The sequence below is a fragment of the Globicephala melas genome, chromosome 3 (genome assembly GCF_963455315.2).
Source record: "Globicephala melas chromosome 3, mGloMel1.2, whole genome shotgun sequence".
Taxonomy (NCBI): Eukaryota; Metazoa; Chordata; class Mammalia; order Artiodactyla; family Delphinidae; genus Globicephala; species Globicephala melas.
In genome coordinates, this window is record NC_083316.1 from 169,797,899 (window position 1) to 169,825,664 (window position 27,766).

Sequence of the window (27,766 nt, forward strand, 5' to 3'; positions counted from 1 at the left end):
GCCGGCTGTGGCTCCCTGCGCTCCTCTCCACCCCGCACGCGCCACGGTGCATTTGGCGGGCGCCGCGGCCCTTGGCTCTTCCCCAGCGCCGGCCCCAAGGCTGCCCAGAGCCCGGGCTGCGTCAGGCCTGACAGGTGACCTCCGCGGGGAGGAAGGAGAGAGCTCCGTCTGGCGCCAGCTCCCCTGAGAGCGAGAGGGACGCCGTCAGACCAGAGAGCGTGGCACAGGCCGACTCACGCCTGAGCGCTCTGCCCACACGACAGTCACGTCTGCGTTTCGCGAAAAGGAACGAGGTGACGGGTGCAAAGTGGACCCAAGGGGATACGCGGGCACAGCCTCTCCCCCCTCAGGGGGCCCTGGAAGGGAACCTGCAAACAGCGGTGGTTAAACCCAGCGGTCCCGGAGGGCGCCGGTGAGAGCATGCGGCCCGCGGCCCATCCCCCAGCGGGTCCCGCACGGCCAGAGGGCGCTGCCTACCTCCGACTGCACCGCCGGCCACCCCGGAGGAGAAGCTGCCCATGGCGTGCGAGTTGGTCAGTCTGGTGGCGGCGGTTGAGACGTGCACCAGGCCGGCGGCGGGCACGGAGCTGAACAGGGACTGCAGCACAGACGGACCCAGGTTGGCCTGCAGGGACATGGGGCCCAGTGCGAACTGCGGGCCAGGGGCGAAGGCGCCCAGGAAGGGGCGGTGGGTCTGGGCGGACGGGGCCGTGCCCCCTGCCGAGGACGCCGCCGGGGCAAGGCCCGGGCCGCTGAGGAGGCCCCCGGGGGGGGTGGCAGCGGCGGCGGCGGCAGCAGCAGCAGCGGCCATGAAGAGGTTGTGGCCGTTCTTGACGTCGGGCTCGCGGTCACGGCCCTTGCCCGCCTTGCCGTGCGTCGCTGAGGCCTTGTCCGCGGGCCCACACACAGGTGGGCCCCCCTCGCCCTTCGGGGCCAGTCCGTCCAGCTGTCTCTTGTTCACGAAGGGGCCGGGGTCTGCGGCGCCGCCCTCCTTGCCCCGCGGGCCGGGAAAGCTCAGGGGGGTGCCCAGGCCGGCCGCCTCGGGGGCCTTGTGGGAGAGAGAAGCACCATCGCTGAAGCTGTGTAAACTGAGGTCGGCCGCCAGGCCCCCGCCCAGGGCGAAGCTGCTGGCGGGATGGCTGCTGGGGCTCAGCCCGCCCGCCCCCGGCAGCGCGCCTGGGAAGCTCTTCCTGGGGTGGGCAGCCAGCTTGGCATCACCCGCGCCAGGTTCCTCCAGGCCGGGCCGGAAAGCGAACAGGGAGTTGTGGCTCAGAGCGGAGGTGGCCTGCAGCGGGCTGTCGGCTGCCTTGGCCAGGCCGAGGTCGGAGATGGGCGAGAAGGTGGACTTCCACTTGCTGCTGTTGACCGGCTCGCTGGCTGGCACCTTCCTTCCCGCCAGGCCGCCCCCTGCCAGGAGAGGCAGCGGCTATGAGGCCTGGGCTGGGTGGGGCAGAGCGGAAGCTACGGGGACCAGACCACCGCCAGCTCGGAATGACCCCTGCCCCCAAGACAAGCCCCCATGGCGGAGGACGGGGCAGACCTGGCGAGGGTGGGGCCGTGGGAGAAACTCAGGGAGCAGGGCTGCTTGTGCGGGAGGGCCGGCGTGTCAGCACAGAGCACCACATGTGCCCCATCTACCCAGGCAGCACCCAGAGCGCCCGCCATGTCCACAGGGAAAGGGGCCAGGAGGCCGGGCGGCACCCACACCACCCAGGGACCACTCTGGAAGCCCCGTGTGGCTCCTCAGAGGCCGGGCACCAAGGACTCAGGCATCGGGAGCACCAAACTCACCATTTTCCAAGGTTTTCGGAGGAGATTTGCTTTCTAAGGAGATGGTTGCAATTTTTCTCTCAATTCTATTAGGAAAAAAAAGGAGATGATAAATGTTTGCAATCCACGGGCACACCAGAGCGCTATACGTTTACACCGAATTGCCCAGCGGGGTCAGTAAGCCGGCAATGCGTGACCCGCTGTCAGGGCCCCTGGGCGCCCCCATGCCCGTGCGGTGGCACCTGTGCCGGCACGATGACGGCTGTGGTGAGAGCCAGGCCCCGGCGGAGGAGCAGGGATGCCGTTTCCCAACACGCAAAGACAGCCGCGAGTCCCAGACAGAACTGTCTCCATGCTTAACGTGCTCTCAAGCTCTAGGAGACCGCGTCGTCCACAGAGGCAGATGCGCAGCACCTAGCACGTTAACTCCCCAGCAAGCTGTACCCATAGCTGTACCGAAGTACAGAGCAGTGTGTGCTTCATGTGTCAGGATTTTTGTGGACCGTCCCGAAGAACTATGACCTCCAGAGACACAGAACTCGCCAAAGAATCCAGAACTTGTACAATGTACTTTTCGTATGTGGAAGGGTAAGTCAATAAGACACTGAAAACACAGGCAACTGAAGAAAACACAGGGACGTCCCCCGGCGGTCCAGCGGGTAAGACTCCGTGCCCCTAGTGCAGGGGGCCCGGGTTCGATCCCTGGTGGGGGAACTCGATCCCACATGCATGCCGCAACTAAAAGTCTGCATGCCGCAACTAAAGATCCCACATGCCGCAACTAAACATGCCACAACTAAGACCCAGAGCGACCAAAATAAATAAATTAAGAATTAAATAAAATTAAAGAAAGGGACTTCCATGGTGGCGCAGTGGGTAAGAATCCGCCTGCTGATGCAGGGGACACGGGTTCGAGCCTGGTCTGGGAAGATCCCACAGGCCGTGGAACAGCTAAGCCCGTGCGCCACAACTAGTGAGCCTGCATGTCACAACTACTGAAGCCCGCGCGCCTAGAGACCCTGCTCCGCAACAGGACAAGCCACTGCAATGAGAAGCCCGTGCACCTCAACGAAGAGTAGCCCCCGCTCGCCGCAACTAGAGAAAGCCCTCACGCAGCAACAGAGACCCAACGCAGCCAAAAATAAATTAATTTTAAAGAAAAATAATAATAAAGAAAACACAGATACACAACACACGGGATCTTGTCAACACTGAACACTCTTATGCCTCAAAGGACACCAGCAATGGAGTGAACACACCACCCACAGGACGGGAGAACACAGCTGCAGATCCCGTACCTGACAAGGGATCCGGTACGTAGACGTCTAAAGAACTCTCATGACATAACAACAGCAGCACAAGACAACCCGACTCAAGAGTGGGGCCGGGACCTGAACAGACATCTGTCTGAGGAACAGATGATGCCGAGTGTCGTCGACTGCGAGGGAGATGAGGTCAAAACCATGGCGACACCACCACACCCTCACAGAAATAGCTACCGTACTAAAAACAAACCCAGAAAATAACAAGTGCCGGTGAGGATGTGGAGAAACTGGCACCCTTGTGCATGCTTGGCAGCAATGTGAGATGGGGCAGCTGCCGTGGAAAAGTCTGGTGGTTCCTCAAAACGTTAAACCCAGACTCGCCACATGAGATCCAGCAATTCCACGCCTAAGTACTGGGTAAATTGCAAACACATTTTCAAGTAAAAACACATGTAGTATAGGGACGTTCATAGCAGCACGATTCACAACAGCTGAAAACGAAGCAACCCAAGCGTCCACGGACACACGGTGGATAAACAAAACGTGATATATACACACAGAAAGGAAGGAGGTTCTGACACCTGCTACACCACGGATGAACCTGAGGACAGGATGCTCAGTGAAATAAACCAGACACAGGACACATGCTGCCTGATCCCACTCACGGGGTCCCTAGAGGAGTCAGATCCACAGAGACAGGAAGTAGATTGTGGGGGCCAGGGACTGGGGGAGGGGCTGGGGAGTCAAGTGTTTAAGGGTACAGGGGTTCTTTCTGTGGTGATGAAAATGTTCTAAAACCGACAGCCGTGATGGCTGCACAACCCCACGAATACGTCAAAGACCACTGGGTCGCACGTTTCAAGCGCGCAGTGTGGTATATGAATTATACCTAATAAAGCTGTTATTGAAAAAAAAAACCCAGGAAGAAAGCACTCTTCACCGTCAGCTGAGTGGACACCAGGCACTGATGGGAGCCTGCACGCCTGCCTCTTGGCTCTGCGCTGTGGCGGCCGCCCTCCCCTTCTCTCTGCCACCAAGAAACACCCGCCTCGCGCCGCCGCCCCGGGAGCTACAGACTCAGGGGTCAGCCCTGCCCCACACGTACGTGGCGAGAGGCTCTCAGATGCCCTGGGCCCTTCACGGGCTGTTTCTTACACAGTTAAAGTGAACGATCCAGGAAGGGGCCTGTCTGCTCCAGGAAGTGCCCCAAGTGAGGTCGGGACCCTGTGCCCACCACCCAGCAGCAGGTGGGAAGCTGCCTGCCCCGCGTCCTGGCCACAGGGACCTGCCCCGTCGGCCCCACTCGCCTGGCACTGCTGGGCTCGTCCTCAGAGCCCTGCTCCTCATCCGAGGTCAGCGGGGAATAGTGGGCCCCGTTGGTCTGGCTCAGGGGCTTCTCCTTCTTGAGCACGGGCGGCTGGTCGTTGTCCTGGTAAGGGACAGGCGAGCTCTTCAGGGAGCTCTCGGGGGACGAGATGGCCGTGATTTCCAAGGGCTGGTTGATGTTGCTGACCTGAGGGGTCAGACGCACAAGCCCGTCAGCAGGCCCCTGGAGCGCCCTGGACCTACCGCCCCCAACGCCACTCCCAGCCTCACCATGGAGTTGAGGTTCAGGGGGGACCCTGAAGACTGGGTGAAGAGGCCGGCGACGGACGGCAGGGCCCGGCGCTTGGGGGACACGCCCGAGCTGAAGCCGGGGGTCCCTGCCGCTGCCCGCTTCCTCCTGCCCCTCTTGCGGCTGTCCTGCCCGTGGCTCTGGCCGCCGTCACCGCGGGCGCCCGAGGACAGAGGGCTGTGCTTGCTGGAAGGTGACTGCTTGGCGCTGCTAGAGCCGGCCGAGATGGTGAAGACGATCCTTCTCTTGGCTTCACTCTCGGGATCCGAGAAGCCGGCCTCAGAGGGCAGGTCTCCTTTGCTGGTGTCGGGGAGCGGGCCCTGGGCGCCGAGCCGGGGACTGGCGCAGAGCTGGGGGGCGGGCGAGGCCGAGCCGCAGTTGCGGGGCTGCGCCAGCAGGGGGGGGTGCTGAGGGGTGGAGCTGCGGGACCCCACAGTGGCAAAGAGGCTTCCGGAGCTGGAGGACTCGTCCAGGGCGGGGGGCTCGGCTCCAGAGACGAGTGGTGCCGGGCTGCCTGCCAGGGCCCCACTGATGGCCACTGAGCCGGCGTAGGCAAAGCCTGTAGGAAGGACACGCTTTCTCAGGGGAGCTCGTCCGGGAAAGGATGCCCACCTGGCCGAACCCGGCGGAGCGCAAGGAAGCTCAGCTCTCCGCATGCTCAGTGCCCAGCACCTTGAGACGGCACCACGGAACCAGGTTCGGGTGAGGACAAGTGGGGACCCCTGGGCCGTCACTTGTGTGCTCTTCCCACTTCTGGGCCTGGGTTGGTTGGGCCCTGGAGCTCACGCACAAGCCGGTGGACCCCGGGCACCACCAGCGGTGACGCCCTCCCCACGCGAGAGCAGCAGCGCCAGAGGCGGGACGCCCATCCCAACAGCAGCCTCCTCACTGTGCTCTTTATCCCCAGAAGAACAGGCATAGATCAGGCCATGTGGACACAGGCAAGCAACCTGACCACACATGCCCGCTGCCCCCGATGGGATCCATGGCTGGGCAGTGGTGACAGGCACCCTCTAGGTCGCAGGGCCCCGCCCGGAAGCCTCACTCGAAGCTCTCTGAGGAGGAGCAGAACCGGCTGGAACGCGGTTGGATGAGGACGCCATCGCCCAGAGGACTGGCATGGGCCCAGGCCGAACACAGCCAGCTGAGATGAGCAGAGCGGGACAGCCCAGCTCGGAGCCCCCGAGCCCCGGGCCACGCTGTGCAGCTGACATGCTGAGCCCACCCAGCACCTCTGGGTCCTCGCACGGGAGGGAGCCCTAACCTGCGGGGGCCAGGGCGAGGCTTCTGCTCCCAGCAGCGTTGCACCCGGAGCCGTGGGTGCCAGCACCCATCTGCTTCTCCAGTGTGGACGAGGACTCTCGGGCCTGCGGCACGGGGCTGGGGGTGCTTCTCTGCGGAGAGAAAATGCAGGTTCTCAGCTGATCCGGCCATACGCCACAGGACGTGCCAAGGGCCCGAGGCCACGAGCACGGAAGGGCAAGTGGCCGCTCAGGGTGTGAGCCTGGTGGGCAGCCACGGGAAGGTTCTCACGAGGTGAGGCACAGGTGTCTGACCTCGGTTCTAAGGGATGGCCCTGGCTAACAGGCAAGCATTGGGCCAGGGATAAATGGGCAGGGAGAGCAGTGAGGGCAGCCGTTATGATCTGACCCAGCAACTCCACTCCTACATGGAGCCAGACAACAGCAAGTACCCACACAAAACCCGCACACGCATGTCCTCAGTAGCACAATTCACAACAGCCCCGAAGTGGAAACACCCCAGATGACCACCAACAGGTGACGGATGCACACAATGTGGTCCGTCTGTATGGTGGAACATCTCTCAGCCACGAAAAGGAGAGAAGCCCTGACACTCGCTACCACGTGGATGGACCCTGAGAACACGATGCTCAGTGAGAGAAGCCAGACACAGAAGGACACACAGTCTGTGATTCCACTGACAGGAAATATTCAGAACAGGCAGATCCACAGAGACAGACAGTAGGCTCCTGGTTGTCAGGGGCTGGGGAGGGGATGGGGGTGACTGCTGGTGGGGATGGGCTTCCTTTTGGGGGTATGGAATGTTCTGGAACTAGAGATGGCTGCACGACTGGTGAATGTACTAAAACCCACTGCACCGAACACCTTAGGTGGGTGAGTTGTGTGTGAGTGACATCTCCATAAACACGAACAGCCCACTCCACAGGAGAGTGTCATTTCCAAGTCCATGCGTGTGACGCTGAATGCACATGTGAACTAGAAGGAAAGGGAGAAGTTTCTACAGAATCTGGAAGTTTTAGTCCCTCTCCGTTTGCACACGTCACCTTTTACTAAAAGGATCTAAAATAAAAGTGGCAAAATGTTACTGGAATTAAATGTGGACATCAGACATTCTGTTTTTCTCGGGCATCACGGTAAGCTCCAAACTTAACCACGTGCAATTGAACAAGAAGGCTCTGGGCCTCGAGGGGAAGAACAAGAGCACCGGCTCTCCTGGCGCCTACACACGGTGCCTGGGGACGCCAGGCTTCCAGGCCGAGGGCCTCACTCACCACCTTCTCGGCGCGGCTGGGCAGCACCACGCTGGCCAGAGGGATGCTGACTGGCAGCTTGCTAGGCTGCACGGTGCTGAGCGGGATGCTGACGGGCAGGCTGGTGATGGCCTCCCCACTGCTGGCGTAGGTGCGCTCCTTCAAACCCTGCAGACACACCACCGGGCCAGCCTGCTCCCGCTGACCAGGAAACTGGGCCTTGAGCACCGCCCCGAGGGACACAGCAGCCCTCCAACCAGTGACAAGTCACCCCCACCCCAAAGCGATCCTCCCGACCTGCCAGGGCCCCCACCCATCACCCCAGCACACACCCCATCACAGGAGTGCAACAGGCTTTTCCCTTCCCCTGTTGCTCAACCCGGCCTCTCCTTTCCCCAGAGACAATCCCACTCTTCCAGCCTCACCCCAGGGTTAGGGCGCGGCCAGGCAGCCTCCCACCTTCCCTCTCAGCCCTACTCCACCCCACGCGTGGGCACTTTCACAAGAGCGGTGGCCTCACCTTCTCACTGCCCTTCTCTCCCGTCATCTGCAAGGCCGCAGGGGACGAGGGCCGAGGGTCCTGTGGGCTCAGTTTGATGCCGTTGGCGATGCCGGGGCTCTGGTACGGGAGGCCGTTCTCCTTGGCATGCTCAGCTCTGGAAACGAGACGTGTCCTCGGTCATTTTCTGGGGAGCCCTCAGAGCCACAATTTTGCGTTCAGAGCTGGCCGCCTGGGCCTAACAACCCCCGAGATTCTCTTCCAAACTGACGATCCCCCGCTCAGAAGGCCCCCCACCACGAGCTCACCGTGAGTGCAGCTCGCTGGCGGTCGCCCTGCTGTTGGCTGTGTGGTCCTGGCTCAGGTGGCGCCGCAGCACCAGCTTGGCCGGGGAGAGCCTGGTGTAGTCGGGCAGGGCCAGGCCGGACAACTTCTCGAGCCTCGGCCGGCCACTGTGGTTCGGGGTGCAGGGCACGACCTCCTGGTCCAGGGGGGAGGCCAGGTACTGGGGGGTGTTCTGCTTGGGCGAGGGCCGGCTCAGCGCGCCGCAGAGCTCATAGCCGGCCGCGTGGCCGTTCATGGACAGCTCCGGGCTCATGTTGCTCAAGTGGGGCAGGGAGAACCTGGCACAGTCCAGCTCCAGGTGTGGCCGGCCGGGCTCGGCCTCCGGCTCTCGGCCCAGGCCACCCTTCCCGCGCAGGTGCAGGGACAGGGCGTCGTCGGGCGGCACGCAGGACTTCAGCTGCAGGAGCTCCTGCTGCCGCTGGCTCTTCTCCAGCTCCACAATGCTGATCTGGGGGACGAGAGGAGGCGTCAGGCCTGAGAGGCCCCATGCCCAGCACCTCACTGGCAGGGATGGTCGTGCAAGAGCGACAGGGACGTGGGCCGGCTAGAGGGACATGGGCCGGCTAGTGTGACGGGCAGACGCGCCGGCCTGAGGAAGCGAGGGGCCCAGGCTCCGTGGCTGTCACTGTGACTGCGAGGGTAAGGTATAGGCCCCGGGGGCTGGGGCCTGAGGCATCGTTTGGCTCTCCCCACAATGAATCAAGGGCCCACAGCTTCGGGCCGCCTCTCGGTGACACAGGAACGTGAGGGCCCAGCGTGCAGCCTCCTGAGACTCCTGCACACAGGCTGGCAGCAGGGCCGGGCCACCACAGGAGGCAGCGCAACACCGTATCCCGTGACCTACAGCCGCTCCAACGGCTACTTGGGGGACGCGTGTCTTTAGGGACATAGCCTCCAGAGCAGCCTCCGGTGCAGAGGAATTCACTGCAGTGCCATTCTGCAGTAACCCATCCCTGAAAGAGCCCCCAGGGCCGGGCAACAGCGAAAGCTTCACGTAAATCACGAAACCTCGCTGGGGAGACGCAAAGTGGTGGGAGGCCTCGGCCTGCAGACGGGCTTCCGGAAAGCCCGCACCTGCGTGCTGATCTGTCCGTCCTTCCTTCCTGCACCATCCTCTGCTCACCTCGTCAGTATGAGCTGCTCTCATGGTGCAAGCGAGGGCCGCCACCGGCGGCCTCAGAAACAAGGCGCTCGCAAGCCTGGGCGGTGCGGCGGGGACTGGGCCTAGGACGCTGGTCCCGGCGCCCCAGCTGAAGCCCGGAGCCCCCCCCCCCACCTCCGACAGGCTTCCTACCTGCAGCTCCAGGCAGTGCCTCTGCTTCTCCGAGATCTGGCTCTTCAGGGCCTGCTTCTCCTTCAGCAGGCCCTCAAGGGACAGCGTGGACCAGTCCAGCTTCAGCTCCTCGCACCGTGCCTTGAGCTGTGGGGATGGGTGGGCAGCCGTGAGGCGTCGGAGGCCCCTGGACGCCCCGCGAGGATCCTGAGGGAGGACGGGGACGGGGGGCGGGGGGCTGCCAGGACCCACTGCCGCAGACTCGGGGGCTGCCCTCGGTCATCTCTCCATCCCGAGACCCGGCCCGGCCTGGGGGGCCCCGCCTCGGGCAGACCGCCAGTCCCGCCAGCGCACCAGCCGCAGGCTCTGGCTCCTCAGCTCCCGGTTGCCCTTCTCCAGCTGCTCCGTCTGCTCCCTCAGCTGCTGGTTGTGAGCTGAGATCTCCTTCTGCGCTTGGATCAGGTCGTTGTAGGTCAGCGCCTTCACTCCCAGCTGAGGACAAACGACGGCAAAGGGGGGCTCTCACGGGGGCCAGGGGCATCGCGAGGCAGGAAGCCTCCCTCTGACCACCTCCGGGCCTCTCCATCAGGGAGACTCAAGGTGAAGAGCACCAGGAGGGCACCAGTCCCTCTGGATCTTGGCCAGACGTCCGGCTGGGCCCTGGGCCTGCCTGCCCTCCATCCCGCACCAGGGCCGTCTGCGTGGCCTCAGGGTGGCCAGGGCAGGGCGCCTACCTCATCCAGTTTCTGCTGGAAAAGCCTCTTGATCTCCTCCTTCTGAGCTTGGCAGTGGCCGAACAGCTGCTGCACGGCGCCCAGCAACCGGGCGTTCTTCTCCTGCGGGGCAGGGCCATGAGCGTGAGGCCCCCGGGACGGGCACCCCGCCCGACTTGCAGCCCGCCTGGCGGACACGGTGGCAGACACGCACCCGTGAGGAGGTTGGCCAGACCCCCATCCGGGCCTCACCCCGGAACGTAGCACCACGTTACCAGGAGCCACAGAGCCTGACGCTTCCCGCCCTCAGGAAAGCTGGGGTGCCCGCACCAGGCCCGCATGAGGGCGGCCGCACCTCACAGCCCCCCACCCCAGCTCCGCCACCGAGGCTGCAGGGCACACTGTCCCCAGACGAGGACGCCTCAAACGGGGCAGCAGGGCCCGGCCAGCCGCGGCCCCGGGGCCATCGGACCCCGTAGGTAAGGGCAGCTGGGTCTGGCAGCACCACGTGCGGCTCACCTTCTCCTGGTCCAGCAGCTGCTGCAGGTTGGCCTTGTACTGAGGGGTCTTTGTGTACGCCAGGAACTGCAGGTACTGAATCTTGAAGGATTCTACGAGGGGAGCCAAGACAAGGTTTTAACTCAGAAACCCTCCAGCTGAGGCTCGAGGCGGGGGTGGGTGGAGTTCGGGAACGACGCGCAGGTTCCCCAGGGCCCGAGCGGTGCTGGGGTCGCATGGTGCCATTGTCGTGCCGGGGCCCGTGTCCCCACACTGCCTCAGCATGTCCTGCCGCCACGTGGGGCTCGCGCCCACGTGGGGACCCTCACAGCTCCTGCCATCCCCAGCCCGCGTTTTCGTTCTCCCCAAGGACACATGGGTTGTGGTCAGCCAGTCTGCCGGTCTGCTCGGTAAACATATGCTACCAATGTTGAATTGAGAAAATTGTACAGGAGTTTCCTTCATCCACTTTCTGAAGGGACGAGGCATCTCAAGGCAGCCCAGCCACGTGAGCACGAGCTCGACTCGGCAGGACAGGGCCCTGCTCCCTCGGGGCACCGGGCTCATCCCGGACAGGTCTCCCTGACACTGCAGACACGGGGCTGGGTCCTTCTCTGCGGGGCACCCTGGGCACCGTGGGTGGTGGAACAGCATCCCTGGCCTCCACCTTCTTGACGCCAGGAGCCACCCCTCCAGTTGTGATGATGCCCCCAGATGTGGCCTCACTTCCCCTGGGGCAGGACTGCAGCCTCAGACTGCCGCACGGGCCCCGCTGACCCCGAAGCCCAGGCGTGCCCTGGCAGGACTGAGCCTGAGCCCTGGGGGTGGTGCGCTTGGCCATGCAGCGTGGGTTTCCCAGGGGGTCTGCGAACAAGCCACCCCGTCCGCCCGGCCTCCCCCCGCGCCCCCCTGGGGCGGCTCACCTAGCAGCCGGTGTAGGGCAGGCGGGGCGGGCGCCAGCAGCAGCTGCTCAGGGGGGCGTCGCTGCGTGCTGGGAGGTAGCTGGTAGGGGGCGCCTGCGGGGAGACAGCGGGTCACGCTCTCTAGACGCCAGGCCCTGCGCGATGCCCCAGCTGCCCAGCCAAGCCGCCACCAGACCCCAAACCACGGCACTTCGCCCTGCCTGAGCGGGGCTTCTGCACGGGACCCCTGGAGAGCCCTCGGGAGGCTCTGGAGCTGGAGCCCCCCCACCCCCATCTCCGAGTACTCAGCACAGACGCTGTCGCAGTGGCTTCTGCCCGGGCCAGCAGGAAAAGGGACAGCAGTGAGGCTCCCCGGGACCCCAGAGCACAGCGGGGCGGGGGCGAGGAGGCACTCACCCTGCGGCGAGGGTGACGCCGCCCGCGACACAGTCTGGGCGTGCAGCAGGTCCAGTGCGCTCTGGGTCTTCTTGGGCTTGCGCTCGGGGTTGGCGGTGCTCATCTTCTTGGGACGTCCGCGCTTCCGGCCGGCCATCTTCCGGCCCTTCTTGTTCAGCTTCTTCTTCCGGGCCTTGGAGGGAGATGGCTTCTTGACAGTGGTCGCCCCGGCTTTCTCTTCCTCAGCACCAGAGTCCTAGCGGAAGACCACATGAGGGACCAGCCGGCGATGTGGGCTCCCGGGGGCAGCCTGGCTCCCTCCTCCGAGACCGGGGCCGCCCCATCTGGCCGAGGGCGGGGCGCTCACCATGGGGGTGTCGGCGGGCATGGCCGTCTTGCTCTCGGGCACCTTGGTGGGGGTGGTCGTGTTGCTCTTGTTCTCCCGCTGCTGCCGGCGCCGAGCTGCCTCTTGTTCCTCCTGGGGAGTAAGCGGGGGGCTCGTCCTCTGAACCGTGGGCACCGCGGAGACCCTCCTGCCTGCAGGGGCCCTGCAGCCCTGGCCCTGGGGGAAAGCGAGGTACACACACCCCACACCCAGTCTCTGCTGGGAACCCAGTGGGCCCCCGGACGGCCTGGCCTGGCCACCCCCGCGGCGGGTGGTCCCAAGGTCCCCACAACCACTTCCCCACCGAGGGGCACGCTGTCCACAGGCGAGGGCTGCGGGACACCCACGGCAACAGGAGGGAGGACAGGGCCACCCTCAAGGCCGTCCTCTGTCTCCAGGTGGGGGTGGCCATCACCATGCCCTGACCCAGAGGCCCTAGTATGGCAGGAAGGGCCTGGGCGGGGGGCTCCTTCAAGGCTCACGTGCTTGTCTGAGCCTCCAAAGAGAAAGTCACTGGGACAGACGTCCCACGAGGTTCAGAGACAAAGTGATGAGCACGAGGCCGCGGGACATTTTGAAAGGCTGTAACTCCAACCTATCTCCCCCCAAATCTCTCAAGAAACGTGGCCAGGGTGCAGCTGCTCAAGACGTGGCCGCCACAGCCAGGGGGCCCCAGCGCCCAGGCCCACGCCCGGCTACTCGGGATGCCTCGGGCCCTGGTCAGCTTAGAGATCAAGGACAAATACACAAACTTACCCTGAGTTTTGGATTTTTCAGACTAGAAAAATAGTTTTCAAGCTAAAAATGGAAAAGGAAAAGAAAACGTCTCATTAGCAATGGAAAACCCTGTCAGGACAAGAGCCACACCCCAGACCCACCGACGTCAGGCAGTGACGGGCGCGGTGAGCGCTGAGAGGCGGGTCGGGGAGGAAGGGGTGCCACTCACTATGGTGCGGTCGATGGTGTGCAGGTAGTAAGACACCGGCTTCCCCGTCCACGACACCGAGCCTTTTAGAGGCGACAGCTCCACGACGCGCATGATGGTGCCGATGTCTGCGCACAACAGGGCGCAGGGGTCAGGGGTTGCCAGGGCACCAGGGGGAGGGGTATGGCGGGGCTCAGGTCCCAGGCGTGTCCCAACTGCCAGCTGGGGAGGTGCCCACGGCCCTCCCCACACTCAGGCACCTGGCCAAGGACAAGGGCGATAAGCCCACAGGGCGGGCTCCAAAGGCCCGTGGGGGCCAATGTGGCAACCAAGCAGCCGCAAGGATGCCCAGCGCCTGAGGGTCCTGCCACCCCGCGGGCTCGCACACACCGCTGCTTGTCCTTGTCACTGCTCCCTTGGGTCCCGGCACCACAGTCCTGCCCAGGGCCATGTCTGGGGATGTCTGGGGTTGTCACAACTGGGGGCCTCCCGCATGGAGTGAGCGGCCACCGCTCCACATCCCACAGCACCCGGGACGCCCCCCGCCGTCACCACTGCTGGCGGGTGACCCCGCTTTAACCCACGGCAGGTGCTCATAATTACATGTGTTAAGAACTCGGCAACACGAGAGCTCTTACCACTCAAGTTTCTACTGTTTATTCTGAAGTTCAGAGGTGCAAAGGGCTTCGAGGACACGATTCTGCCACCTAAAACACAGAGAGGGATCAGTGCTGGCCGTGGGGACACCAGTGCGCGATACGAGCAAGAGCCTGGTGAAGCTTAGAGCACCAGGATGCAAAAGCATCCAGAGAAACCAGCCCTCTGAACACAGAAAAGCCGAGGGACTGGGAGTCCTGAGCTAACCTCACAGCTAAAAGCAAAGAAAGCGGCGCCTGAGGGCTCCGACCCATCTCACGATTTGCTTTCCTGCAAAACGTGCTCAGGGCCTCACAGTCCCCTGGGTCTCGTCGTGGGGCCCACTGGGCACCCCCTCTACAACTTCTGCGCTGTCTAGATGCGCCACACCCACACCAGGCCCGGACCAGAACCAGCCCTGACCCCAGAGACAGACAGAACCTGAGGGAGAACCGGGTCCGGACACACAGACAGAAACTAAGGCTGGACCAGGCCCTAACACAGAACCAACAGAACCTGAGGGAGAACCAGGTCTTGATCCACACACACAGACAGAACCTGAGGCAGGACGAGGCCCGACTCCAGGGAAACAGGACCTCAGAGAGAACGGGCCCAGACTCCACACAAACAGAACCTGAGGGAGAACTGGGTCCTGATCCACAGGAACAGACAGAACCTAAGGCAGAACCGGGCCCTAACCCCACACAGACAGAATGCGGAAGGGTCAGGTCGGGAACAGCTGCACAGAAAAGTTTTTCCAATTAACTCCCGGCACGTGTGCAGTCATTGTAGGGAAAAGAACCACAAGGACTCGCAGCCTCCTGCAGTGAGATCACCATGATTGACGATGTCACCCTCAGGTTACAGACGCTTCCCCCATCCTGTATGAAACACTGTCAGGAAACGTAATACACCAGAACGTTCCAGCGTAGGAAATACAGAACCAAATATAGAAGTCAAAGAAAACGCGTGGTGAGTAAACTGAAGCAATCAGGATGAGCCCTCTGCTCGCGCATGCGCTCACGGCTCCCCGAGCCCCAGCCTGGCCTCTGGGCGCCCCCCACCCCGAGGAGGCGGCGATGCCAGGTCCCGGGCTGGCCAGGGGCGAGTTTGGGCAGTCGGCTGGTTGTGACAGCAAAGTCACAGCAGCCAGAGGCTGAGGGGGTCCCCTGGGCGCACCTGAAGAGTGTCGAAGGGAGGACGCTCAAATTAGGAATGTGTCCCCTGCAAGGCTTCCGGGACAACAGGTAACCTGAGGGGACTTCTGTGGGCATGTCACCAGGGGCCCCGAGCCGGCCGCGTGCAACACCCAGGCACTCAGGTGGGACACGGGGTACGGAGGGCAAGGTCAAGATGACCACGAGGGATGAGTGAAGAACGGGCGACATCCCACGGGACAATGAGGCCCGATGCCCAGCGGGCCGCGTCCACAAAGATGGAGGGGCCACGACCCGAGGCCCTAAGGCTAGAGAGTTGGGACTGCACAGCCCAAGAGGTGCCTGTGGCAGCTGGCAGAGCAGGAATCCATGCTCCTCTCCTGGGTGGGGCACGGGGATGGGCGCCGAGTGCTCAGGAGAGGGGCCCGGGCAGGGCGCTCGTTCCCACAAAACCATCAGGAGTGACCCTGCCACACGCTCAGGCTCATGCTCACCTGCACATGCACACACGCAAACACACACGCAGCCGGCGGTGCTGAGGGCAGCTGGAAACTCTCTGCGTCCATGCTGGGTGATCCTTTCCCCTCTCCCGTTTGCTTGAAATGTTTCATAACAAAACTCGGGGGACACACCCCGTTTCTGTCTCCCGGCCACAGAGATCAGGATGGCACGGGGGCCTCCCCGCAGCTGCGGGGACAGGGAGCAGTTGGGGGGCGGGCAGGACAGAGCGCAGCACATCTGCCCTGCCGGGGCTCCTGCGGCACGTCAGGGAAGACCTGACGTGGGAATCGGGGCAGCAGCAGCGGCCGGAGAAGCCACCCTCATGAGCCCAAGGATGAAGACGCTTTCTGGAGACCTCCCTGCAGGACAGGTGACTCCTGCCATCTCATGTCACGACTGGAGAAGCATGGGGACACACTGTCAGGGCTGCATCCCTGGCCAGGCCCCAGGAAAGGGAGCGGGCAGAGCCCAGCGGGGCCGTGGGCATGTGGGGCAGCATATCCGACCTCACGCTGAGGTCATAGCCCACGGGGGGCCCAGGAGACTGGTCCCGTCCTGCCAGGAGGACCCCGAGAAGGATGGGCACCCGAGGCTGGAGTTCTCACACGGGTGGCGACAGCCCCCGGCCGAGGACCAGAGCCCGGCCGTGTGCGACTGGACGTCCAGGGAAAGAAGCCCGCGACTCCACCAGCGGTGGGATGACCACCACGCTCCTGGAGCAGAGCGCGTCACAGGGCACAGACGGAGCCGCCGTCATCCTGAGTGTTCACCACACATGGGAAGCTACCGGCCTCCCCACGGGGAAGAAACAAAGCAGCAGGTGAGAAGTAGGCACGAGGGCACAGGACAAGGGGAAATGTGGGCCCTGCATGGGTCCCCCACTGCTGCCCTGCTTGTCAGGACCATCGATGGTGCTGGGACAGAAAGTGCCCAGCTTTCTGAGGGAGGCGGACTGGGGAGGACGGCCTGAAGAAGCAGCCACTCCTCCGTCTCCTCTTCCTGGAACACACCGGACCTGCTCTCCCACTCTGAGCCTAAGCGCAACTCACCACGGGACCCAGGGGCGGGCACGAGAACACAAACTAGGTTCAAAGAAACTGGTCAGCTCCCAGCTGTGTAGAAGGCTCCCACCCAGGTGTCTGCATCGGTCTGATGCTCCATGTGCATGAGGATGCCCCAAGCACAGCTGAGGGACACCTCATGTGTGCTGCTAGGCCTGGGCAGGCGCAACCCACTCTGGTGGCTAAGCCGAGACCTTGACGCAGCTCCCTCCCTGCACCTTCAGTGGCCTGGAGGGATCTCACTTGGGGACCACCCTGCTCAGGCTCACCACGCCAGAGGGAGGAGCTCGGGACACAAGAAGACCTAACAACCCCTGCCCGCGTTCCTGAGGAGAGGAGAGTCTGCTCAGACACCAGGAGCTCCCGTCGCCCAAGGTAACCTGTGAGTCTAAACGCTTTCATAAGCACGGGAGAACACGCCCCTCCTACTTGGACACAAGAAGGGTGAGGTCCTCTCCGGCGTCCGGGTCTCGACTGGCCTGGGGACCGAGTGTGAGGGGGAAGGGGAAGCAGCGGGAGCGGCGCTAGCCAGGCAGCCCGGGTCCAAGTACGGGAAAGACCCGACCAGCAAAGGCCGCAGGGGCTGGCCAGGGGAACCCCCGTGCCCTCAGTGCCCCCAAGTTAGGGTTCCAGATCGCGTGGGGACACCCAATCAAGTTTCAGTTTCCCATACACCGTGAAGAATCCTTTAGAAGGCAGGACGTCCTTGAACTAAGAAGTCACTCCCTGTCTCCACAACCGAACGAACCAGACAGCCTGCAGCTCCCCTGCCAATCTGGCCCCCGCCCCAGTCCTTCCGGCAGCTGCAAGCTGGGGCCTGAGCGGGGGAGGCGTCGGGTCTATTCCACCACACACGCTGAGCTGTGAGGCACCCTCCCACAACCTAGGTGACGGTGAGAACCACCATGGACGGGACCCGCTGCCTGAGGCCTTCCCACCAGGGCCAATCCCAACGGCAGTCCGGACCCCACCACCTGCGATCAGGGCCACAGCTGCAGAGCCCCGAGCAGGCGCAGACGCGGGATGCACGGGGTGGGGGTGGGGGGTGGGGGGAGTCCGTTACCTTCCTTCATGTTTGCGAACCGCTCCTTCAGCTGGTGATCCACCTCAGGACCAAAGGCAAAGTTATTCACAAATATAACACTGCAAAATAATATTCCAGTTGAGTGAAAGGAGGTTCTACTTGCACACACACACAGAGCCGCCGCGCCTACGCCGCCTACCGCCTCTGCCCGCACCACCTCCGCCCAGCCTGGGGACGGGCGCCAGGGCCCAGAGGCTGTGACTGCCACCCTGGGTGCCGTGAACACAGACACCGCGACAAGCAGCCCCCTGGCTTCCTTGGGAAGGCGTGCACGGACACAGGCCCAGGGCAACGGGCTGCCCCGCCTGCCCCTCCGGTGCCCTGGGGTTGGAAAGCGGGCAGCTCGAGCACCACCTGGGCAGAGAGGTGCGAGAACACCCGGGCAGGAAAGCAGCACAGACCCATCAAGCTGCACTACCACCCGGGGGCCCAGCGCCAAGTTCTTCCGAGGCAGGGCCTGGCCCATCCTCTCCCATTTCTCAAACGTTCTCTGGCACCCGATGGCCCGAAGAAGCGCTGCCTGAAGACGCCCACCGGGTGGTGGGAGGCTGCTGCCTGCACAGGCCCCCAACCTGTCCCCTCCTCTGCCTGCCGGCTCCTGCCCCCACGGAGGACCCCCACCAGGGATCCCTTCCCCATCTGCACGTGATGGGCAGCAGCACGCTGTCTGCCATTCCACGCCACTGGACTGGAATCTCGGGACTAGGACAGTAACGGAAGATCTGACCGGGGTGAGGATGGCCAGGGGCAGTAGGAGAAGCACTGAAGGTGTCAGCCAAGCTCTCTCGCTGCCGACTGCTTGGAAAGAAACCCAGGTGCGGTGCGGTTCAGGTTGGGGCCGACGGGCAGAGCCCTGATGAGAGCGGCGAGCTGGGGAGGCTCCGACAGGGAGTGGGGCCGGCCTGGAGGGGTCCCTGCTCTGGGACGGAGCCTGGGGAGGCTGCACGCCAGGGCCTCAAGGTGGCCAAGGTGGGTAGAGGGGGTAAGCCAGGACAGACCCTGGGCTGCCCGAACTAGAGTCACCCGAGAAGAAACAAGGAAGCTCCCTGAGGCCCGCAGAAGCCAGGATGAAGACCCCTGAGCGCAGAGGAGCTCATCAGGGCGGGGACGCCTCCAACAGGAAGCAAAGCGCCTAGGGCGCTCGCCGTCTGGGGGACACCGTCTGGGGGCCCTGGCAGAGCCCGGCCTTGGGGCCTCGCGGTGCTCTGGGCGAGCTCTTCCTTGCCAGGCCACAGCTGCTGGATGCCCCCCATGGGAGAGGCCCCCACAGCAGCTGCTCCAGAATCCCCCGACCCCATCTGATCTGATGGGGACACCCACGGGGTCAGCACGGTCCCCTCAAGAAAAGGGGGACGGCGTGCCCAAATCAGGTGAGACATTCTCACAGGAGAGCGAGACGAGGACAGGCCTTTGTGAACGAGGGACGCCTGCTCCCTACCTGCCCGCACGGAACCCAGTGGTGGGGCCTCGGGGCACCATGCAGCGAGCACATGCAGAAAGAAGGGAGGGAGGCCAGACCACGAGGTCGAAGGGAAATGGTGTGACCCGAGCCCCGCCAGAGAGCTGAGAGAGTGACACGCCCGCCCCGCAGTCACCAAGGCCCGGCCACCCCCACTGAGCCACACGAGCACCTCGCGCTCCACAGGTGCTGCCACTGCTGCCGCCAGGTGCGCAAGCGCGGGGTCCAGCCCGCTCCCCGGCCCCAGGCCTGGGCAGGACAAGGGAAGGAGCCATGGAGGCAGAGCCGCCGGCAAGCTCAGGACACGCGGCGGTGTCGGCCTGGAGACTGCTTGCCACGGTGCTACCGTCCATCCCGGGGAGGCCCGAGAGCAGGAACCTGCACTGAGCCCGGGCCCTCCCCGCACTCTCCGGGCCCTCCCTGCACTCTCCAGCCCCTGCCTGCTGGGATGACCCCCGGGGAGGGGGAGCGACCCGGGGTGGGGGTGGGGATGGGGAGCTGTGCCACCCCGTGCCATCCTGCCTTGCCCAGCAGGCCCCCGCGGCCCTCGCAGCCTCACTCTGGCCCGGCCGTACCTCGTGTTGGCGATCCGCTCTCTCCACTCCTCCGAGAGGAAATCTCCTCTCTCCAGCTGAAAGGAGAAAAGAGGGATAGCCCATCACTCAGGGGTCTCGCTCGCCTCTGCACCCCACCCCTGCCTGCCCCCCAAAGAAGAGATGGAATGAGCAGAGGCCCTGAGTGGGGAGGCCGCGGCGGGGCGGTGGCATTGGGGCCAGGCTCCCACAAGGGGACGGCGGGGAGGCCGAGACCACGCCATGCCCATGCAGGGCCAGCAGGGGGCGCCCCGAGGCGGCCGTGCTGGACAGAGCATACGCCGCAAGGGCTCAGCTCTCCTGCACCACCTCGCCTGTCTCCTGGGCAGCAGGGCTGTCCTTACGCCCTCAGCACTGCTCTGACCACTATCTTTGTTAGCCGACTAATCTCATTGTGCCTCAAGGCCAAAGTCTGCCTGAGACAACTCAGACCTTATTAACCTAACCGCCCAGAACTGTACCATTTAACAAACCAAGAAATCTGGCTTTATAATTCTTCAAAAAAAGGCTATCATCCCACTCCTGGGTGTCCACCCCAGAGAAATGAAAACAGACCTCCACAGGAAAACCTGCACACCCGTCCGCAGCAGCAAAGGTGGGAACCCACGTGTCCATCATGAACGTGAACAGATAAACACCCTGTGGTCCCTCCACACATGGGAGCATCACCCAGCTATAAAAAGGGGTGAAGACCCGACACTCGCTGCAACGTGGACGGACCCTGAGAACACGATGCTCAGTGAGAGAAGCCAGACACAGAAGGACACACGGTGTGTGATTCCATTGATGGGAAACGTCCAGGACAGGCGGCCCCACAGACAGAGCGTCTCTGGGGGAGGGTGGAGGTGGCTGCTGGCGGCCCCCATCTGCACCCCACAAGCCACCAGGTGACCGGAGGCCCTCCAGGCAGCGATGGGGCAGCGCCGCCCAGCAGGGCTGGCCCCTGAGTCTGTCTGGGGACGGGCAGGAGGGAAGACCCCAAGCGTAGGAGCCTGTGAGTGCCACGGCGCCCAGGCAGAGCAGCTGCCACATCCGGCGCCCTCCAGCACACAGGAGTCACCCAGGGGCATGAGGGGCCGAGCCCCGCAGGGCAGAAGGGAGATGGCCGTCCTAAAACACCCGGGTGCTGTGGGAGGTCTACGTCCTAGACGTCCGCGTCTGCTCGCTGGGTCCTCTCCCCTCGTGAGGCTGCCACGGTTCCCTGCGCACAGCCCGGCAGGCTCGGGGCACTGACCCAAGTCCAAAGTCCTTACGATGCCGCACAGGAAAACGCTCAAGCTGCAGGCCTGAGGCCGTGTCCTGGGAAGGGCGCTTGGTGTCTGGAACCCGACCTCGGGGGCTCCCTGTCCGCACACTCTCTGGGAAAACACGGGGTCCACACGGGCACCTGCTCTCCTCCCGGAGTCTGGGGTCTCGGCTGACCGGCCCCCAGTGAGAACCCTGGGCTGGGTCTCTGTGGCCAAGAGAGCAGACCACAGCCCCCGGGCACTGGGTCTTGTGAGCCTCCCTGGGGCGCGCACCTCGCTCGTGCTGTCACGTCTCGTTTGGGGGAGTGAAGCGCCTCCTATAGAGTCTGGAAGCTTGCGCCTGGTCCCCTGGACCCACCCTACGCCTCTTCCCTCTGCTGGTTTTGCTCCATCCTGTCTCTGAATAAACCACAATGTGAGGACGACGTCTGCTGCGTCCTGGGGTCCCGCAGGCTCGTCCTGCTGTGGCTTCTCTCTCCATGGGGGCTCACCCATCCAAGCCACAGCACCACGGCTCTGTTGTGGCCTCATGTTCAAGGCAAGAAAACGGCCACTGTCCCGGCCCCGCCGCCATTCGCCTCTTGACACAGACTGGCCGAGTCGGCTCTGTGTTGCTGGGGCCAGTGTGCCCGAGTTAACCGTGCCAGGAAGATGTCACCCCCACCAAGGACCCATGACTGGCCCCAAGATAACCAAGACCTCCAGTGTGGAGAAACGCACACGGGCATAAGAGAGAAGAACGGACCCCAGCCCGCAAAGGCACAGGGGCTGCCACTGCCTGCCTGGGGACCTGGCCGGGGGCACCTCCCCACATGGCACTTCTGTGAGGCCGCCACCGCCCCAGGCAAGGGAAACCTGTGCGCCAGGCCCACTGCCAGGGGCCGACAGCACGGGGTCACCCGGCTGTCGCCAGGCAGAGGGGGCGCCCAGAGGTGTGACAGACACAGGCAGAAGCCGGGCGTAGGGAGGGCCCAGGGCCTCCGACGGGAGGAGAGCTGTGGGCTCCAGGGCCGGGCAGGGACTGAAGAGGCGGCTCAGACGCCAGGAAACACACTGGGCTCGGAGGCTCCTGCTGGCTTTGTTCCCCTCAGTTACTAAGTGACAGGGACAGGAACCTGCCCGCCAACCAGGGCACCTGCTCCCAGCCACAGGGAGCCGCAGTGAGGGCACCTTTCCAGACCCAGCCGGCAAGCTCCTGCCAAATCCAGGCGTTGGGCAGGGGCTGTCGCCACACCCTCCTGGAGCAGGGCCACGTGGACGCCAGAGGCACAGCTGGCTGCCGCTCCGGACACGGCCGCCAAGGCCACGACCAAGAGTCCTCTGAGCCGAGTTCTGCTCACAGCCACCTCGCGAGGCCACAGAGCAAGGGCAACTGACAAGCGCCCTGGACCTCACGAGGCCAAAGAGCGAGAAGGTTTACACACACGGAGCCCCGCCAATGAGCCAGCTGACGTGCCACTGACCCCCAAACACCCACCAGGCCAGGCGCTGCCGCCCAAAGGTGACGAGGGGAGGAAGGGAGGAGAGGTGAACCGCCGGGGCGGGCAGCCCACCAGCCTCACCCCCGCCTCTCCCTCCAGTCGCGGGGATTGTACTAACAGCTAGAACCACACTCCGTATAAAGCAGCGAGGGCTGCTCGCGGATCCATCGGGGCACCCCTGGGGCCTGTGTCGATGCAGACTTCTACGCTAGGGGATTGAACTGCTTGGCCCTCTCACCAGAAGCAGGAGGCACTTGTTAAATTTAAAAACCTATGTTTTAGGAGGTCATAAGGTCTTAGGAAAATGGTAAACCATCCAGGAACTCTTAGCAGCATGCCAGTGGATCTAGGGACTGGGCAGGAAGAAGTTTCCTGGAAACAGAAACCAACTGGACTGACTGCCGTCAGCCTGAGCAACGAACACCAGAGGACTTCAGATGCAGGAGGGACACAGGAGGCCAGAGGATACACCCCTCGCTTTTCACTGAGGGGAGAGAATCGTGCAAGAAATCCCACCAGGAAGAAGGGGAGGGGAGCTGGGCCCAGCCTGTAGATGTGCAAGTCCTGGTCCAAGAACAGCAGAGCAGAGGCAGAGAGGGCACAGCCGAGCTCACACCACGAGGCCACACCACCCTGATACCAAAGCCAGGCATCACGAGAAAGGAAAACTACAGACCAGCATCCCTCTTGGCTGCAAATACCCTCAACAAAATAGGAGCTATACCCCAGGGCCAGGCGGGACTTGCCCCGGGCATGGAAGTACATCAGCCTTTGTACTCTGTCCCCTCAACAGGCCAAAGAGGAAAATCACACAATGCAAAAGCAGCTTTAACAAAACCCAGTACCCATTCACAATAAAGATTTCCGGAACTAAAATAAGAACAGAGGTGAACCGCGTCAACTTTAGAAAGAACGTCCACAGAAAAATCCCAAAGCTAACATCACACCCATGGTGAGAAGCTCGAGGCTTTCCTGCTGAGGTCAGGGGCAAAAAAAGGATGTGCCCTCTCATCCCTGCTCCTCAACACCACAGTAAAAGCCCCGGCTAATGCAATAAGACAAGAAAAGGAAAGGGTACCGACTGGGAAAGAAGACATAAAAGTGCCTTTGTTCAAAGGTGATGGTATCGTCTATGTAGAAAATCCAAGAGAGTCAACGAAAACGACGACAACCCTGGAACTAACGCAGTAACTACAGGAAGGTTGCAGGATGAGGGCATGGATGTATGTCAGCACAGCGCAGACAGAAGTCAAGTCCAAACCCCCCAGAGTGGCCAGCACATCACTGAAGGAGGAGAACGAGGCTGGAGGCCCGATGCCACGCGGTTCAGGACTGACTCTCACGAAGACGCAGCTGTCAAGACACTGCAGTGCCACTGAGAGAGCACACGGGGAGAGCGTGGGACGGAGCGGAGCGGCCGCTGGCCTCGGACGAATCAACAAAGACGGCTCAACAGAGAGAGGCAGCCCTGCAGCAGACAGGGCGGGGTAGCTGGATGTCTGCACACGGAGAAATGAATGTAGACGCAGACCTCACGCCCTCCGCAAGAAGTAACCAGAAAGAAACCACAAACCTACAGGCAAAACGCACAGCCACAGAACTCCTATACCATACCGTGAGGGTAAATCTAGGTGAGCTGAGGCTTGGCTTTTTTAAACACGACACCGAGGGCACGACCCATGAAAGGAGAAATGGCTAGGCTGTTCTAAGAGCCTGAAGCCCCCTTTCCTGCACCCCCATCCGCCTCCCACCTACAATTACGTGACCCACTCTGGGTCCCTGAGGCGACAGGGATGCTGACTCTGGCCCCACAACCCTGCCCGCAGGACGGCGCAGGGAGAGCAGCGAGCACGGCAAGGAACTCTGGGAGGGGGCGTCAGGACCACGTCGCAGCCAGCTGGGGTCTAAGTGACCTGGGGGGCGTGAGATGGGAAGTGGTGGGTGTGGTGAAGATCCGGTTGCGGACCCCGCCCCCTGCGATGCCCCAGCAGCGGCCCAGGGGATGGTGGCTGCATGGCGGCCGTGCGTCCACAGGCAACCGAAACCTGGCAGAAAGACTGATGAAGCCTTGAGCACAGAAACGCACTCGAGCCGAGGATGCGGACGCGGACACCCTGGGTAGGAGGAGCAGAGAGAGAGGCCAGAGCGTCCAGGATCCAGGAGCGAGACCCGAGGAACCTCGGCGTCGAAAGGCCGGGCTGAGCGATGCTGAGTGAGGGGCAGAGGGGCAGGCGGCACCGGGACAGCCGGGGGACTCATCCGCTGGGCCCCACGCTGCTGCGGGGGGCAAGCAGGAGAAAGATGCCCTCAGCCGGCCCGCGGACGGGGCAGAGGCCGCCTCGCCCGCCCCCTGCCGCCCCCACGTGCCAACCCGGGAGGGGCGCTGCCTCTGAAAGAGCCGGTGCTCTGAGGCCTTGACAGTGCCTGGGGGGCTGAGGAAGAGAAACACCACGTGGGCCACCTCTGTTCTCTGAGCGCCTGCAAGGGCCCCCAGGAGGGAGGATGAGAGTGTCCGGCAGAGGGTGGAAAGCGGTGGGGAGGGGGCTCCGGGTGGGGTAGCTGCCCCCGCCCCCGGGGGCGGAGGCTCAGGGCAGGCACTGCACCAGCAGCCACGGGGCATGGAGCGGTGGCACTCACTGTGTATTCTGCATGCTTTTTTCCATACCATTTCATCCACTTCCTGAACTCTCGGTCCATGGTCTGCAAGGGAGCCAAACCAGACAGCCCATCAGGAACCAGGCAGCCGGGATGGCACCCACGGCTCCCCAATCCCCCTTCCTCCCCTCGCCCTCCCGCTCCAGGGTTCCTGGCAAAGGCTCCCAACCACAGGGAACCCGAGTCAGCGGGCGTGCGAACCACAACTCTAAACACGTTCCTGTGGGGATGACACCGCTCAGACGTGTGCTCTCCCCAGACCCTGCCGCCCCCCAGGCAGACGCCGGCACAAGGGTGATGCCAGCTGACCCCACGGTGCTGGGGGAACTCCCCTCCCCTTGACCCCCGGTACAGGCCACTCCCTTGCCCCACAGGCCACCACAAACCAAGGTTAGAAAGAAAAGCAACAGATGCAACCATGCCCGGAGCCCAGAAGCGCTCACCTCCGCGTACTTGGCCGGGATGTCAGCTTTCTCGACACCATAGTGATGTTTGCAGTTGGTAGCCGCAGCGACCTGCAGCACAACCTGGCCCACTCCTTCAGACAGAGAGAGAGAGAGAGAGAGAGAGACAGCAGCAGGTGTCAGATGTGCACTGTGACAGAGGCCACACCCCAGCCACTGGGGCGATGGCCACAAGGTCACCAGGCAGAGGCCACGGGCTCTCAGCGAAGGTGCCCGAGCGCCCTCCGAGGTCACAGAATGTGTTCAGATGCCCCAGGCCGTGGGCTGAGCCGCCACCAGGGGACAGCCATCTGGGTTTCACTTCATCATCCAAGGACAACACTCCACAGCCCCTCAACCAGAATCCGTCCTTGGTCCACGGCCCCACATGGCATTAACTGTCCAGACACAGACCCAGCTATGTGGAACTCAGGAACCCCTCGGGAAGGCTCCCGCCCGCCCTGGACACACCACTGTTCCACTACATGGCCAGTTCGCATCCTCAGCCGAGTCTGAAGCGGGCTCAGAGAGGGGGCGGGAGAGCCCTGCACCGCACACACACACCAGCAGGACGCAGGCAGAGTCTGCAGGCATTTAGCCTTCACGACAAAAGGAAGCTTTTTAAATGGTCTCTCCCTGAACTTAGATCAGTTGCACTTTAAATAAAGTGTCAGGAGCCCCTTGACTTCCCATTTTGAATAGAATGTACTCCAATGATGAAAACAAACCTCTATTCAGAAACACGGGGTAAACAGGGGAGAGGACGAGCGGTCCCTCCCAGGGGACAGGGGGAAGGCGTGGAGAGCTCGGCCTGAGGAGGCTGGCGCTTCTCAGAAATCATAAGCCTTTTGACACTAGGGGAGTTTTACAGGCTTTTAGAGAAATGACCTTTGAAGTACGTGCATTCTTATCAAAATATGAATCATACACTTAAAAAGGACTTAAACCGATGATGACACCACGTAAGAAGCCATCTTCGTCCCCATCTGCAGGGCCCCTGCCCGGCTGAGACGGGACTTTCGGGTCTGGGAGCAGGTCACGTGGGATGGCAGAAATGCCCCAGCAGGCTGTGCTGGGGGTTCCTGATGGAGCCGCCCAACAACATGCCGGACAGCCCCCCATCAGCCCGTGACCTCATGGGTCCCACCAGGAACCAGTCAGCCCAATGCTTACTCAGGCAGCACGATGTGCCACGTGTATGCCTGCCAGGCCCTACCCCCAGGAGTCTCGACTCTGTGCAGAAGGACACCCCGTGAGCAAGCAGAGGGGCCGCTTGGGCTGGTGAGTGCGGGAAGAGGGGAGGGACCGCCAGCAAGGTGGGGGCTGGTCTGCCTCGGTGGTCCCTGGGGCCACCTGTGGGCCAAGAGCCAGGAGCAGCCCCAGGCCCGGGAGGGAGCAGGAGGGAGTGCGGCCACGAGGCCTGGGGGCACAGGGAGCAGGGCTCTCCTCTCAGCAGGAGCAGGCCGGGGGTGGGGGGGGTGGGGGGGTGAGAAGCAGAGCCGCAGCTCAGCGCTGGCGGCTGGGCGGAGCCCATGGACCTTCTCAGGCTGGCTTAGCAGGAGTGAAGGGGCAGCTTTCTGGGCACCGGAAAGGCGGGCTTGGTTTGCGGCCTGCCGGGTGGGGAGAGGGGTGTGCTGACTCAGGACTGCAGGGTCAGGGCCCCCCCCACTGCCTAGCACTTGCCCCGGACCCCTCCCGGCGGGCACATGGGCGTGGCCCACACTCACCGCTACCCAGGTCCACAAACAGGTCGTCTTCGGTCATCTTGATCTCGTCGATCATCTGGGCGACCAGGTCGAAGGAAGTCTCCCCGTACACCTCCGGGGAGAAGGGCTCATAGTTGTTGAGTTTCTCGGGGTCGGTCACCGAGTGGTTGTAGACCTGCTGCAGGATGTGGCGCAGGAGCCCCGTGGACGGCCGCGTGTTCAGCTTCATGGGCTGCGTGGTGCCCTTCCACTGCGGCACAGGGGGCGCCAGTTGGTCCACCTGGGCCCCGCCCCGCCGGCCGTGCCGCTGCCCCCAATGGTGACGCATGTGTGCGGGAGCGTGTGTGTGAGCCTGTGTGTGGATGTGTGTAGTATGAACCTGCATGCATGCATGTACCCGTGCAGGGATACGTGTGCACACGTGTGCACCCCTGGACCCAAGCAGTGTGAGCTCCCCAGCATAGCTCCCCTCTCCTAGCTGGTCTGTCCCAGCGCCCAGAGTGCCCGAGGGGTGGGTGAAGGACGGAGAAGCCCCAGGGAGGCTCCCTGTCACCCGCCCGCCTGCCATGGCCCCCGGGGGGCGCACCAGGGCCCAGGACCCCTTTGGAAGTAATGAGGCCGCTCAGTCCCGACCGTCTGCGTCAC

The 27,766-nt window shown here is 63.2% G+C and overlaps 1 protein-coding gene across 9 annotated transcripts in view; it reads right to left on the minus strand.

The window, feature by feature from the left end:
- Positions 1 to 27,766, minus strand: part of DOT1L (DOT1 like histone lysine methyltransferase) — a 54,868-nt gene that overhangs the window by 2,542 nt on the left and 24,560 nt on the right. For 3 of the 9 annotated variants that reach the window (XM_060297414.1, XM_060297416.1, XM_060297417.1), the window contains 23 exons: positions 27,143 to 27,371; positions 25,416 to 25,510; positions 24,955 to 25,017; positions 19,572 to 19,627; positions 17,517 to 17,596; positions 13,737 to 13,805; positions 13,120 to 13,226; positions 12,930 to 12,971; positions 12,156 to 12,266; positions 11,810 to 12,044; positions 11,414 to 11,506; positions 10,512 to 10,603; positions 10,014 to 10,115; positions 9,634 to 9,771; positions 9,301 to 9,426; positions 7,970 to 8,454; positions 7,683 to 7,818; positions 7,184 to 7,363; positions 5,915 to 6,044; positions 4,632 to 5,209; positions 4,343 to 4,548; positions 1,792 to 1,856; positions 478 to 1,407 (listed from right to left, as the gene is read on the minus strand). In XM_060297414.1, the coding sequence (XP_060153397.1) occupies positions 478 to 1,407; positions 1,792 to 1,856; positions 4,343 to 4,548; positions 4,632 to 5,209; positions 5,915 to 6,044; positions 7,184 to 7,363; positions 7,683 to 7,818; positions 7,970 to 8,454; positions 9,301 to 9,426; positions 9,634 to 9,771; positions 10,014 to 10,115; positions 10,512 to 10,603; positions 11,414 to 11,506; positions 11,810 to 12,044; positions 12,156 to 12,266; positions 12,930 to 12,971; positions 13,120 to 13,226; positions 13,737 to 13,805; positions 17,517 to 17,596; positions 19,572 to 19,627; positions 24,955 to 25,017; positions 25,416 to 25,510; positions 27,143 to 27,371 (4,348 nt within the window). Of the gene's footprint in view, positions 1 to 477; positions 1,408 to 1,791; positions 1,857 to 4,342; positions 4,549 to 4,631; positions 5,210 to 5,914; positions 6,045 to 7,183; positions 7,364 to 7,682; positions 7,819 to 7,969; positions 8,455 to 9,300; positions 9,427 to 9,633; positions 9,772 to 10,013; positions 10,116 to 10,511; positions 10,604 to 11,413; positions 11,507 to 11,809; positions 12,045 to 12,155; positions 12,267 to 12,929; positions 12,972 to 13,119; positions 13,227 to 13,736; positions 13,806 to 17,516; positions 17,597 to 19,571; positions 19,628 to 24,403; positions 24,595 to 24,954; positions 25,018 to 25,415; positions 25,512 to 27,142; positions 27,372 to 27,766 lie in introns of those variants that run through there. The other 6 variants (XM_060297415.2, XM_030845780.2, XM_060297418.1 and 3 more) reach the window with 5 other exon arrangements.